We start from the raw sequence: 14375 nt of genomic DNA, 5'->3' as shown, positions 1-14375 counted from the left end.
GGGAGTGGATACAACTCTTCCAACTTTTCACTTATTAGCTAATTAAATGAAATGTACCACCCAGTTATTTCTAACATCTCCTAAGGGCTACTTTAAACTGTTTATTTTTGTTAGGTGCCATCGAGTCGTATATAGCTCAGAGTGACTCCGAGTCATTCCTAGTGAGTAATTCACAGTGATCTGAACCCTGCCCTGTCCTGTGCCATCCTCATCATCTCTGACACACCTGAGCCCATTGCTGTCCTCCCAGGAATTGATTCTAAGGACTGAACACCACACCCCAATACCTGTTATAGATACCATAATCTGTTTTAAAAGGCCGTAATGCCTGGCTACATCTGTAGACTGTTGTCAATTATGAATTGGTTTTATGCTGGCTGATGGATTCTCACGCCTAGAAAGGATTCACGAACACAGACACTCCCTAAAGGAATATCCCTTAATTACTTACTGCTCCATGTATGTCAGGTCACGTAAGGAACTTTCAGGGGTTCTTTTGGTTTTATTTTCACCCCAAGTGAGTGTCAGTGGATTGGACTTGCCAGATTGCTTAGGGGTCTCTAGTTCATCATCCACTAGCATTTGGGCGTGTCGGAATTTAAAAAGGCAGTAATGCCTGGCTACGTCTGCAGGCTGTTGGCTGTTGTGAATTGGTTTTATGCTGGCTGATGGATCCTCACACCTTCCAGAGGGTCACATTAGGGATTTATTTTGGGATGAACATTCTTTTAAGTGATACAGCAGTGTCTGTCTGTTGCTCTACTGAAGTAACTTGGACTTGCTACAATGATCAACAAACACTGTAATTAGCTACTCATCATGAGCAGTGTTTGGTGGAGCTCCCAGGCTGATTCAGGTTTGGAAGCAGGAGTGGCATCCACTTTGTAAACCACGTGCCTCTAGAAACTCTAGGATGGCCCTTGTATTTATATGTCAGTGGGCCCGAGGGCCTATTGCCATTGTTATTTAATTTCAGAGAAACATTCTTCTAAGTTGTACAGCACTCTTCTGTCAATTTGCTGTACTAAGATAATCTGGGTTTGCTATGAAACTGAACCTTGGACCATTGGGGGTCAAATGCCATAATGGCTGCCCATGGTGGACAGTTTTTGGTGGAGCTCCCAGTTTAATACAGGTTTGGAAGCAGGAGTGGTATCCACTTCCTAAACCACGTCTCTGGAAACTCTATGAACCTGGAAAAACCATAATAGAGTAAGGCTTCAGGCCTTTTGCAATCAACAACTACAACATAGATGTTAAAGTTCCTTACGTAAAAAGGGCACTGTATTTGCATATAGGGAGCTCTGGTGGCCTAGTGTCAAGAAGCTGCACTGCAACCCCGATGGCACGTAGTTTGAGGCCACCAGCTGCCCCATGGGAGAAGGAGGGGCAATCTCCTCTCATGCAGTTAACTGCCTTTGACATCTTCCAGAGAGTCAGCTATGGATTGGTTCCTACTCGACAGTATATAACAATATATATATCCTCCCTTAAGCTTTAAATCCTCTTTAGATTATTTATACTACCAATGACATTTTTTATCCCCTCTTAGCCTTTCTTCTAAGGTCCCTTTTGGGTGGACTAAACCTTCGTTTTACCACTTCATTGTTCTCTCTCCCCCGACCCAAATCAGCAAATGCCTATCTCGTTGATGCAGGAGAATGACTGTAAAATAACACTAGTTAGAACTAGAACAAGACAGAAAGCACAAAACAGCCATCAACTCTGGCATCAATAATACTGTTGCCACCACAGTTCGTGGCCTGATAATTGGTGAGAATTGAGGACTAGATGGCAATTTTCTACGTGAACTGAAGTTTTTATGTATATGGGTCAGAGTGAGAGATAATTAGCAAACATGTTGGGCTTTAAATTCTATAAAGAGGGAAAATCACTCAAGCTGTAGATAAATAGGAGAGCTGTGAGAATCTCATGTGGAAACCGGACTGAAATGCAGGCGACTAAGACACCCCCAAGAGGGAGTGATATCTGAGGAAAGTGTGTCTCAGGAGAGGTTTGTCCGTGTGAGAGTCAATTAAATTCTTTAAACAAGTAGAAAAAGCAAACAAATCTTGCTGCCATTGCCATTGTTATATAGCTTTGGGTTGCACTATCGTTAATAGTTTCTGAAAACCCTCTACCATCAGACCAGCCAATATATAGCTTTTAAAAAGTAAGGGAAGGGAATACGGCCTGCAACCAAGGATATCTAAATGTCATTCAAGCCACCTTCCTCGGATAATTGAATGAGTGAATATAGAAGCTTCGTTTCCATGACTGACTGGCAATTCATTAAGCGTGTAATTTGACCCTTGTGATAAACGGGAAGGAGAATGTTAGTTCTAAATAAGCACTTGGAATTTTCAAAAGAAAAGGCATTTTCAAATAAATTGCACGTCAGTCTGCAGCTCAGTATCTCTCAGAGTTGCAGAGGATAAAAGGGTGGTCAGTGGACTGCTTGGAAGTCATGAAGCCTTCTCGCTCACAAGGGTTTGTTGAACACCAACTATAGGCCCGTGCATGCCTGGAGAATCCACCTCACTTGCCTCCATGTGTCTGTAAGACCCTTGCGGAAGGATGCCCTGCTTCTCATGACTGCCTCTCATCCACCTTGCACAGAGAACGGTTCCTGTCACATTTGTCTCTGACTTTTCTATCACAGTGGAAATAGAAGAGAAGTTAACTTGTTAAATTATGTGTTCAGTGTTCCAGTACCTGTGCTGGTGGGTCTCAGCGGCGTGTGGTCGTGTGTCAGGATGAAAACGGATACACCGCAAATGACTGCGTGGAAAGAATCAAACCCGATGAGCAAAGAGCCTGTGAATCTGGCCCGTGTCCTCAGTGGGCTTATGGCAACTGGGGAGAGGTGAGTCAACCGCCTATTTGGATTTCTTTTAGAAACGACACAAAATAATTTTGCTGACCAAACTATAATATTGTTTTCAAGAAGAACTAGCTCTAGTAAAAGTGTCTTTGTTTGGGATTACCTAGGAGACCTGGTTTAATGTTGGCTTACCTCATTTTATTGCTCTTTGCACATACTGTGTTGTTTTCCACGTTAAAGATTGTGGCAACCCTGCATTGAGCAGTGTGTCAGCATTATTCTTCCAAGAGCATGTGCTCACTTGGTGCCTCTGTGTCATATTTTGTTAACTCTCAAAATATTTCATACTTCACTACAGTATAATTGACATAACTGTTGTATAGAAGTGTGTATGCTCTGGGAAAAAAAATACCTTTTGTGTGGCGCATTTTACTGTGAAATTTGCTTGTTTATGGTCACTTAGGACTGGGCCCCCACTATCTGAAAGGCAGATTTGTATGTTAAAATCATAGACAGCTTTAAGAGATAGCAAAGGGATGTTAGGAAACAATATAGACAAATGCACTTTAAATTGTTTGACCTCTGCTGTTGAAAAAAACAAACGTTTTTAACATGGCTTTTGAGACGTGATTATGTGTTAACATAGTTGTCTGTTAAATCAGTCTGTGTAAATCTTACCATCTTCATCACAACTTTGTGTGCTTGTGATGTACCTGTCTTCCCATAACATGTTTCTCAGGATTTCATGCCCGTAATGAAGTCTGAGTAAATGTTACTATGCCTGTAAAAGATTGTGCACTTTAACTGTAGAAGTGGATAATTATCTGTATATTCTGAGAGCAGAAAATTCTTCAGCTGTCACCATTGTGAGAAGTACTTGCTTTACTTTGGCCATAAAAAGATAATAGACTATATGGAGCAGGAAAAACTAGGACATATTCAACGCTGGCTCTTACCAGCTTGTGACCTTGGCAGATAATGTAACTTTGTCAAACGTTTGTATCCTCATCTACAAAAAATGGATAATAATAGCACTAACACCAGTGATGTTCATGGCCATTAAATGAGGTGGTGCATGTCAAATGCATAACACATAACCTTCGATGTTAGCTACTGTTATAACAACGATAATAATCACTACTAATGATAATGATTGTCTTTACTACTATCTTTGCTATTACTATTATTATCCAATGCTCTTTGAGCCCCTATTATGTGCAGGGCTTGCATGCTTATTGTTTTGTGTTTAATTAGCCAGGAACATCTTTCTACTCTCAAATCCACAGGGAGAGCAGCTATTTAACATGTGGAGTTGTTCATTCGAGACTGAAATATTTATAAAATAAAATTTGAGCACTAACATCTTGATGGTCCCTGTGCCAAGAGGGGAGAAGGAGCAAGGGAGATTGATGGGCATGTTAGTGCAGCCTCTTGGCTGACTTAAACCTTGTACTCACATTGCAATTTCGCAATTTCACAATTTCACACACATAAACCAGTAGTCATCGGCAGTAAGAATCTGAGAATTGTGTTGACTTTCATTGACAGTTATGTCATCCTGGGGAGTTTTGCTGAAGGGGAGGAGTCAGGCTTCAAGACGTGTGCACTGTGGGTTTCCCAAAACCTCTTCTGAGAGATGCTGTCCCATGGGGCTCTGGTTAAGCTTCTGTAACAGGACCCAAGCCAGGAAAGTACTCTCATTCGCTGGAGCTTGCTGTCAGCACAGAACAGAACATTCCAAATTCTGTGGGAGATCTGGCTTTGACATATCAGGGAAAGTAGATTTCGGTCTTCCTGGATGGGAGCACAGTGGCACCATCCAAAACACACAGCGTATTCCTGTTTGGAATGTGGGATTAGCCAATATTTTTTTCTTCTTCTGATGTTCTACCAAGTTGTTTATTCATCTTAGTGTAGTCACAGTTGTCCTAAGCCATGAGGGTAGCATAAATGATGTTCACATCATGAAAGGCTATGGAGATTAGATCCAGAAGCTAGCCAAAGGTTGATGACAGATTTTAGAAGTTGCCAAAAAAATAAAGACCAACTAAGTCATTATTAACCTTATTTAGTATTGAATCGTTTTGGTGTGGTTTTTTAAATATCTCAAAAGTTAATAAAAGCCATAACCATATTCTTATTATTAGATGAGGGTGGAGGCACAGTGCAGGAGAGAAAGACCCTCGATGAGATGAATTGATTCAGTCACTTGGGTAATAGGGATAGGCATGTCAGAGACAATAAGTTTGGCACAGGATAGAGCGGGGATTAGGGCTGTTGAACATAGGGTCGCTGTGAGTTGCAGGTGACTTGATGGCACATAACAACAGCATCAAGTTAATCATGGCTTGTAGTGATTTCCTATATAGGACAGACCAGAACTTCCCAATTAGAGGGTTTCCTATGCTGTTTAGAGGGTTTCCTATGCTGTGCTGGCAAGGAAGCAGACTGCCTCATCTGCCTGCAATGGAGGGACCCCTGGTGTGTTCCAAACACCAGCCTTTGATTAGCGCTGACGTCTTAACTACAGTATCACAAGAGTTCACTAGGGATCAAAAACCATCCCAACAACACCTGATAACAACCACCACCAAAACCAAAAACCCTAAAGGTTTTACCCTAAAACCAAAGACCAAGCCCGGTGCTGTCGAGTTGATTCTGACTCATACTTTAAGTAGAGAAGAACTGCCCTGTGGAGTTTCCAGAACTGTGATCTTTGTGGCAGCGGGTTGCCACAGCTCTCACGTGAAGCTTCAGTGAGTTCCAACTGCAGGCTTTCCGGTTAGCAGCTGTGCCACCACATTTACTTAGTCTAGTTGCAACCAAAGACCACCACAGATGAAAACCCTCAGGGGGTCCATTTCTGTAGAGATGGGGGTCAACTGATGGCACTGGTTGTTTTGTTTGGCGGATAGGTAGGTAGGTGGGTGGATGAATGGATGGATGGAGAGAGAGAGAGAGAGAGATAGAAAGTTAGATAAATGGAAGGAAGGAAGGCAGGCTGGACAGATAGTTGTTGTTGTTGTTGTTGTTGTGTACTATGAAGTCAGAACTGACTTGTAGCTGATCCTTCAGCGGGTTTTCAGAGCCAATAAATCACTTTCTTCTGTAGAGCAGCCTGGTGGATTCGAGCAATGTGCCTTTGGGTTGGCAGTACAACTCCTTACCAGTAAGCCACCAGAGCTGTCATTCATAACTTTTGATAATTCAACTTGGTTATTTCCATCAGAGATTTACTTGGCATCATTCTGTAATGGAGTTTTTCTAGGAAATTTTTCTTATGAGAAAAAAGAACTTGTCATCGACTGCTCAGGGTAACCACAGTCTCCTTTTTGCCCTTTCCAGTGTACTAAGGTGTGTGGTGGAGGAACACGGACAAGACTGGTGGTCTGTCAGAGGCCCAGTGGTGAACGATTTCCAGATTTGAGCTGTGAAATTCTTGACAAACCTCCGGACCGCGAGCAGTGTAACACACATAATTGTCCTCAAGATGCCGCCTGGAGTATTGGCCCGTGGAGTTCGGTACGGCCCTAACTGTTACTGATTGTTAACCAAGCTATCTAACTAACATGCTGATTCCGAGGTATTCTGGGACACTCCTCTGTAGCAAATAATTAGTGCACTTACAGGAAGATTCTTGAAACTGTGTTAGAATGGATGCATCATCATGGTGATGCACAGCAGAGTTCAATTGTTTTTGTTTTGCCCAAAGTGACTTTTCTCAATAACTGTACCTCATCCGGGGCCTAGCGCCATGAAGTAGCTTTCTTACTTAGAACGCTGCGGGTAGGGAGAAATGATATATTTTTATATGCGTACCTATTTTTAAGACACAATACCTACTTCATGTAGTTATTAAGCTTCAAATTTATTTCAGCAGACAACTCAATAGCAGACATTCTTGCCTTTCTTAAGCTGTGGTAGTTTGGGCTTTTTGGAAAAAGATATCTGCTTATTGAGGCCAAAGCCATGGTTCCTTTACTGACTATGATTTTCTTCTTTGTCGCCTGAGCACTGCTCTCAAGACAGTTGTCACAAAGGCTGAAATCATTGTGAAAATGGCAAGCAGTGGGATTACTGACCTAGGGCCTTTCCACATGTCTGAAATATTCTTTCTCCTCTACCAGGACAAGAAGTCCATCGGAGATTACTAAAAAGTCTTACTTAGTCTTTGACTTTCTTTCTGTTTAGTTAGCAACTGATGTTGTAAAACAGAATTGCCAGTGTAAATACTATGCAAACTTCTGGACTAGGTCTTGGCAAACAGAAGAATTGGCAGTGTCAAAACTAAGTTGTGTCCTGAATTGTAGGACCATCAGCACTATTGTGTGTAAATAGCATGAATGTTCATGTAAATACATTAATTGCACTGAGCCTGAATTTAGTACATGCACCCTTCACCTTTTGGTATGGTTAGGTCCAAAGTCCAGGCCTGCCCATGAAAATCAGCATCAGACAAAACTGGATGATATCAAATACCCTCCATATCAGATCACAAGCTGGAGGATGACTACATCATTCCATAGCTGTCGAGTTATATAATCATCTAACTGTCAAGCCACTGAGAATCATGACCAGCCACGTTGACACATCAGCTTAACCATCACAGACAGTGTCACTCTCATCTCACCCCTCAGCTTTTGTTACAGCCAGATGCATGTTGTAAATGTGCAAAATAAATGGGAGATGTTTCACCATTGTCATAAATGAACAGTGCCAGAAAATTAGGTAACTCGTGAGTGAGGAGTAGGCATAGTCTATTAAGCCATACCAGAAATCTTTTTTATTCTGTATGTTTCTGGAGAAAAGACTTAACTGCCTGAAAACCACTAAAGAACAAATTGGTGAATAGAGCATGAGTAATGGCCTGTTCTAGCTTCTAGTAGTCAAGGCTTTTCATGTTTGGGATTGTCACTGTAACATTGTCTATACACTTTGGACTTTGTATGAAGTAGAAATCTAGGCAAATTTAGACTGTTAAGTGACATTAGTTAGCTGGGCTATGGATTTCTTTCAAGAGTTTTAAGAAATGCAACTTTCAATCAGATATGTAGTTCACTAGGAGGATTCTATCCACAATACTGACACCCTCTCACAAAATAAACATTTTAAAGAAGGTCGGAGATAACCTTGGGATATTAGGAAAATCCTCTGACATTCCTCCCTTCTCTCAGCCACCTACCGTGTTTTATTCTTTGTGAAATTTTCCTTCTTGAGTCATTACATATTCACCCCATTCTTCCAGACAACAATAACCAAAACCAGAGTATCGCTCCATTCAAAAACTCTATAAGCTCTCTAAAAAGTAGTATTTCTTTCCTTTTGACCAAGAAATGTTTCTTGAATCTAAAGCCAAGTCTCTTCCTTACATATTGCTGTGGTTTGGTGAAAAGCAGAATATTTATTTCCCTTTTCCAAACTCAAATAATTCCGTTAAACATACCATGTTTTTCTCCCTTGGAAATATTCTTTGAGAAAATATTGTCTTCAAGAAAAAAGAATATAGTTGTCTGAGTTTAGATATTTCTTTCTCCACAGTATTGTCTTGCTTGAACACTTTTGAAAAACAGCTCCGATTTTCACACAGGATCACCACCCTCCCCAGCAGGTATTTTAAGAATCCTTTCGGTTGAAAGGCATCCTGCAGGCATAGTGCTTACAGCTCGAGGTTGCTAGCCAAAAGGTCGATGAGTTGAAGTCACCAGCTATTCCCAGGAGAAAAAGGTGGCAGGCTGCTTCTGGAAGGATTCCAGCCTTGAAAGATTCCAACCTATTCAGCATGTCTACTTTGTGCTGTAGGTTCACTAATCAGCTGGAGTTGACCCCATGGCAACAAGTTCATTTCGGTTAAATGTTAGAATTTTAACATGTGAGCTTCCTTTTGTTTTCACTGAAGGCCTTAGGTTCATTTAGTCTAGCTGTCCTTGGGGTTAGTATACAGTTTTCTGAAACACACAAGAGAGTAGAATTTGAATGTCCAGTGATGTACAGAAGCAAACATGGAGTGTTAAACATTTGCTCCCTGTGTGATGTTGATGTTTCCTTTGTGAAGTGATCGTTATTTGAATCTGTATGTAAATGCATCTGCTGTCTAGGAGTAGGGTCAGTCTGCAAGGTTTTGAAGTTCTGATTTTTTAAAAAATCTACATCAAAAGCCTTTTCTTTAAATAGAGGCATTTATAGTCTCTGCTTGCCATAAATGTAAGTATGAGATGGAAGCCGTTCAACTCCTTCACATAGGATTTTTATTTTAATCTAAGATTGATTGCTACAGCTCATGAGCCAACCTCTTAGTAATTCTAAATGTAAGCATACCTCAGTGAATTGTGTTAACAGCCATAAAAAAACACTTCTCTGGTGCTTCATCATTTAAGCTGACAGTGAAAGCAACAACAACAGAAAATATTCTATGTGAGGTGCTAACATGTGGCTCTCAACAGAAAGCCAGTGCCGTGTTCTAAGAAAGAAGCGCTTAGCCTCAGCCTGGGTGCTTTTTCTCCCAAGCATTCCTATGCTTGGCTTCCGCAGAAGCAGACCTCATCCAAGGTCAGAATGTAGAGCTTTGTCCAACACTTGTTACTGAAGAGCAGTCTTTAGAAAAGAAACTCTTACAGCACTACACATGGCTTCTGGAGTCTCTCAAATGGTATTTCTGCAGGTGTAGAATGCAGCTACGTGCTTTAATCGGGGCTCAAGTCATTGCAGGTTTCAAATCATGACGGTCACAAACATCCTCTTTGTCCCCCGTTTCTATTGTCTTTTTAAATGTATCTATTTAGTAAGGTTTGATTTTTTGAAGATTTGCTTTTGTTGTTATTAAAATCATGCACAGCAAAGCGTAATGTTTCTACATGGACAATTCGGTGGCCTTGACCACGTTTTCCCATATGTGCAAACCTCTCTTCCTGAACTATTCCTCTCCGTTCCTGTAACAACTGCTGCTCCCTAAACTTCCTACCTGCTCTTTGGTTGCTTTTGTCAATTTAATCCCATCTAAAGCATCTAAATGCTCAATACAGACATTTCTTTTCCTTGTTAAGCCAAACTACTGTCTGAGTTTCAGAAGACTGCAAGGGACGTCTGTCTTTGAAATCGGGTCCGTAAACCCTTGTACATTTCCTTCAGCTCCTGCCGTGCATCTCAGGTGCAGGCAGAGTAATGGATGCAGCCGCCCGTGGCTAGAGGGATAAGTGGGAAGAGTGAGCCAATGCATTGGGATAATTAAAGGACACACTTCTGCTGGGCGCTTTCATAGACCCGCGAGGGCTCTGTCACCTTCCCTCCCATGTCACCCCGAGTTTCAGGCTGCTAATCGGTTTGGGGCTGAGGTCTCCTTAGGAGGGTGTGAGTCTTTTCCTGACAAACCTGAACGTGTCTTCTGAGCCTTGCTTTAAGGGCTTTGGAATAATGCTTGTCGACCTGAATAATGAGAATTTATGGGCTCACCAAGGACCTATGCTTTTGTTTCTACCTGGCCAGCTTACAAATTTGTGTCTACCTCATTTTCATATTAAAGTTTGCAGCTTCTGTAGGGAGTAAGAGAAACTGTCTGACATCAGTGTTTTATCACCTCACTGCCTCTGTCTCCAGAAAAAAAAAATAAAGACTATGCATATCACCACCATACTCTCCAAGTTCCAATGCCGGCAGCCACGCCTAGTATTTTCAGAATATTTTAAGTAGTACAGATTTCTATTTGTTTATGTAATAAACCATATTTATTTTTTTATGTTATTTAATTTTATATGCAATGTTTAAAAATCAGTGTGTATCAGCAGATTGTAAAGGCAAGTAGACTCTGTAGATTAGAAATGCATGTCCGTATTTCTTTTTGTTTTTACAAAAATATACTTTAATTTTGTAAACTCCCTCTGCCCTGTCCTGACCCTCACCCCTAAAATCTGAAGTAGCCAAGCTGCCAGCTTTGTATAATTGGATAGAACAAGATGTGTGTTGTAAAGGGATATTTTGAAACATTTCTCCATTGGGAATGATACTTAGTCGTATAACCAGAAATATATGAGGCATAATATTTTGTTGCTCTTTCTTTTCTGTTCCGATATGTTGACTCTCGATGAAATATAAGTGTTCTGTTTATTGAATTTTGTAGTTAATAATAAAACATAGCCAAAAGACAAAAAGAGTGATTTAGAAGGACTGATTCTGAATGTATAAGAGGAGACAGGTACAGGAAAAAGCCAGCCTAATATGCATGTATATGATTTAACCTTGTTCTTCATGTTCATATGGTTGTAAAATGCTTGCAATGTTGATTGTGTTATTTGTTCACTTGCAGTACATTTCAGAACACACTTCTCACTAAAGAACATTCTTTAAAATTCTCCAGTGAATGTGGGTGTTTCAGGAGAGGCCACAATTTAAAAAATATGTATGGCAGTGAGCACATAAATCATTATTCTATTGAGCTTGAGCTTTGCATTGTGAGTTGTTATGGAAATTGAGAATGAAAGGAGCAAAATGAAGGTGTTCCTGTGAGAGTCAGGAAGTGCCCTGGTGACTCACAGTTAAGTGCTTGGCAGCTAACCAGGTTGCTGGTTTGAACCCGTAGCTGTTCTCCAGGGGTGAAGCTGAGGCAGTCAGCTCCCAGTAGGTTTCAACCTGGGAAAGCCGAGAGGTCAGTTCTGATCTGTCCTATTGAGCCATCAGGTGTTGGAATAGAGGGATGCCAACAGTTTGTTTTCTTGGTATGTAGGTAAGAATATCTTTTAAAATAAGGAGCTAAATAAGATTATCTCTTCAAAGCAAATTATAATAATGACAGCTAACATTTACTGAGCACATGCCATGTGTTGGGCCAAACTAAGCAGGTGTAATCACACTGAAGCCTTTTGATATCCCGTGGGCGGCAAGGTCTCAGGAATCCGTTTGACTAGGTGATATGCTACTTTAGTGACAAGATCTTGATATCTTTGCACTGATATTATCTGCTGTCTTGGAGGATGATAATGGCTCCTGTTCAGGCTGCAGGTTGGGTTTTTATTTTTTTTTTTTTGGTCATTTTAATGAAAATTTACAGAGATTTTGGATTTCCATTCATTCACTGTTGCACTTTTCTCCCTGCCCAACCCCCCCCCCCCCCCCCCGCCCCCACAGTTTGCTCTTCTCTTTGAAAAGTAAAAGAAAAATTCCTTCGTTGGTATACAATCCACCCCCCGCCCCTCCTGCCCTGTGTACACTCAACTAGGCAACCATCATTCTGGACTCTTGTGATAACCATAATACCCTATCATATATCTCTTTTAACCTGTTCTCTCCCTCATCTGTTTCAATGCAGTATACATAACCTACCCAGTTTTTCTCATTCGTATCCAGCCTTGATGTAGAATGAGGCTGCAGGTTTTTTAAAGCCTCCTGTTTATATACAATGAAAGACATTTGTATGCAATGAACATAGTTTCGTATATTTATTTAAATTATATACAATTTACATGCAATGAAAATACGTGGAACTTCAGTACTACTGAGCTCTTTTTAACACTGTCACCTTGATTGTGACAATAGAAAATCCAAACTTATGTTAACAGGTTTTGGTAAATTCTAATAAAAGACCCATGGTTGCACATATTTCAGGTAACTGTTTATATTTGTTGTTGGTGTTGATTACTGTCAGGTCAACCTCTGGCTTATGGAGGTCCACTCCTACTCCATCCCCACATTAAGATTAAGTTTCAACTCAACTCACTGTCATGGAGTCAAAACTGGCTCATAGCTGATCCTCCAGCAGGTTTTCAGGGTCCATAAAGCATACTGGAGGAGATTGTCCATCTTTATCCTGAGAGGCAGTTAGTGGATTCACACTGCCTGCCTTTGGGTTGGCAACACAATTTCTTATCTTCTGGGCCACCAAACCTTCCTAGTTTAAGTTTCGAGATTGGCAAAAACAGCACTCCACTTTTGTAGAATGAAATAAAGTTCGTGGTCACAAGGAGTATTCTGTTAGATGTGTATGTACTTACATTTTAGGAAATATAAGATATTTTACCAAAACTAAGATGAAGATGAGTGAAGCAGCTGGATTCTACGAAGGTGTGTTTTCTGTTTTGGCTGAGGCTTGGGTGGGACTGTGGCTCACAATTAGGTGTGAGATAGTGGGATTTGCCTCGTGTTTAAAATGGCTTTTTGTTTTAGTTGTTTTCAGTCAAACATTCTTCTAAGTAGTATAGCACTGGTCTGTCAATTTGCTGTACAAAGGTAACTCCTGGTTGTTGTGATGCTAAACACTGTGACACTGATGTGTCAAATGTGATAATGGTTGCCTATGGTGGACAGTGTTTGATAGAGCTCTCAAATTAAAACAAGCTTGGAAGCAGGAGTGGCATCCACTTCCAAAATAGCTTGCCTCTAGAAACTTTATGAACTTAGAGAAACAATGAAAGTTATGTGTTCAGAATTTTCATTCATAGGGTCACTATGAGTCATGTATGTATGATTCAATGGCACTCAAAACAATAACAACAACATATACATAAACATACTCAATTCAGCTCACTGTGACTAAGTTGGAACCAACTCATAGCTGAGCCTTTAGTCCATTTTCTGAGGCTGTAAATTGCACAGGAGGAGAAAGCCCATCTTTCTTCTTCTGAGTGGCTGATAGATTCACACCAAAGGGGCCTGCCTGAGGGGTAGCTGTGCAGCTGCCTATGGACTGTGCTACAGAAGCACCCTCAAACAGACAAATGGTATTTTGCTTTGTTCTGGTTTGTTTGGTTTTTTTTGGGGGGGTGCGGCCACATTATTTGACACTACCTTTATGGAGTATAAACTATGGATTTTTTTAACAAAAAAAAATATTATCGAGATTTACCAAAAGTACATCTGAGGTGTGATTTACAGAGTCGTATTCTCAGGTGTAAATCCCTCACACCTCAGATATGTCGGGAAGAGTCAAAACACTTGCCTGAATCAGTTTCAGTGAAAACACAATTTATCTAGTTCATTTCTAGTTTTGCAGTATTTTCCTCTTACCTTCTAACAATTACTATTTTATGGTGCCTTGGTAGACCTTTATTTTTAGCGTTTGAGAAAGTCTTCAGGTAGGGGCACAGGGCAGGAGGAGTGTGGTCTGTGAAGAGGAGTACTGATCCTTTCCCTGACCTGGCCCATAAAAGTTGCCCTCTAGAAATCAGAAAGAATGGAAATTTTAGAATGTAAAGTGGGAGGTGCCAGGCCTAATTGGCTGAGAAAGAATCCTGGAGATTAGCAAGGCAGTTGAGAAAGATTTATGTTGTAAAGAGAGAAGAGAGGAGTGAAATACTCACCATCATTCTTGAAAAACAAAACAAAACAAAAAACAAAGTCATTTTCCATCAAATATTTTATAAGTTTCTATTGCATGCCGGGCAATATTCTAGTATAAACAATGAACAGGTCAGAGAAAGAGAAAATATGGCATTAAAAAATTAAACAAATGTTTAATGAAAAATAATTAAAAAGATAAAATATGGTGTTGTTGTTGTTGTTGTTATGTACCATCGAGTCTCTTGCGACTCATAGCGACCCTATGTACAACAGCCCTAAACTCTGCTCT

General features: G+C 40.6%; 1 protein-coding gene across 1 annotated transcript in view; it reads left to right on the top strand.

The window, feature by feature from the left end:
* ADAMTS9 (ADAM metallopeptidase with thrombospondin type 1 motif, 9) overlaps positions 1-14375 on the top strand; it is a 211816-nt gene that overhangs the window by 115490 nt on the left and 81951 nt on the right. The window contains exons 27-28 of the mRNA XM_006893839.1: positions 2705-2866; positions 6170-6346. Coding sequence (XP_006893901.1) covers positions 2705-2866; positions 6170-6346 — 339 coding nt within the window. The remainder of the gene's footprint in view (positions 1-2704; positions 2867-6169; positions 6347-14375) is intronic.

This window comes from Elephantulus edwardii, unplaced genomic scaffold (assembly GCF_000299155.1).
Source record: "Elephantulus edwardii isolate Elephantulus edwardi_28Jun2011 unplaced genomic scaffold, EleEdw1.0 scaffold00132, whole genome shotgun sequence".
NCBI classification, from domain to species: domain Eukaryota; kingdom Metazoa; phylum Chordata; class Mammalia; order Macroscelidea; family Macroscelididae; genus Elephantulus; species Elephantulus edwardii.
The sequence above is the reverse complement of the archived record's forward strand: the minus strand, read 5'-3'. Positions and strand labels throughout refer to the sequence as shown.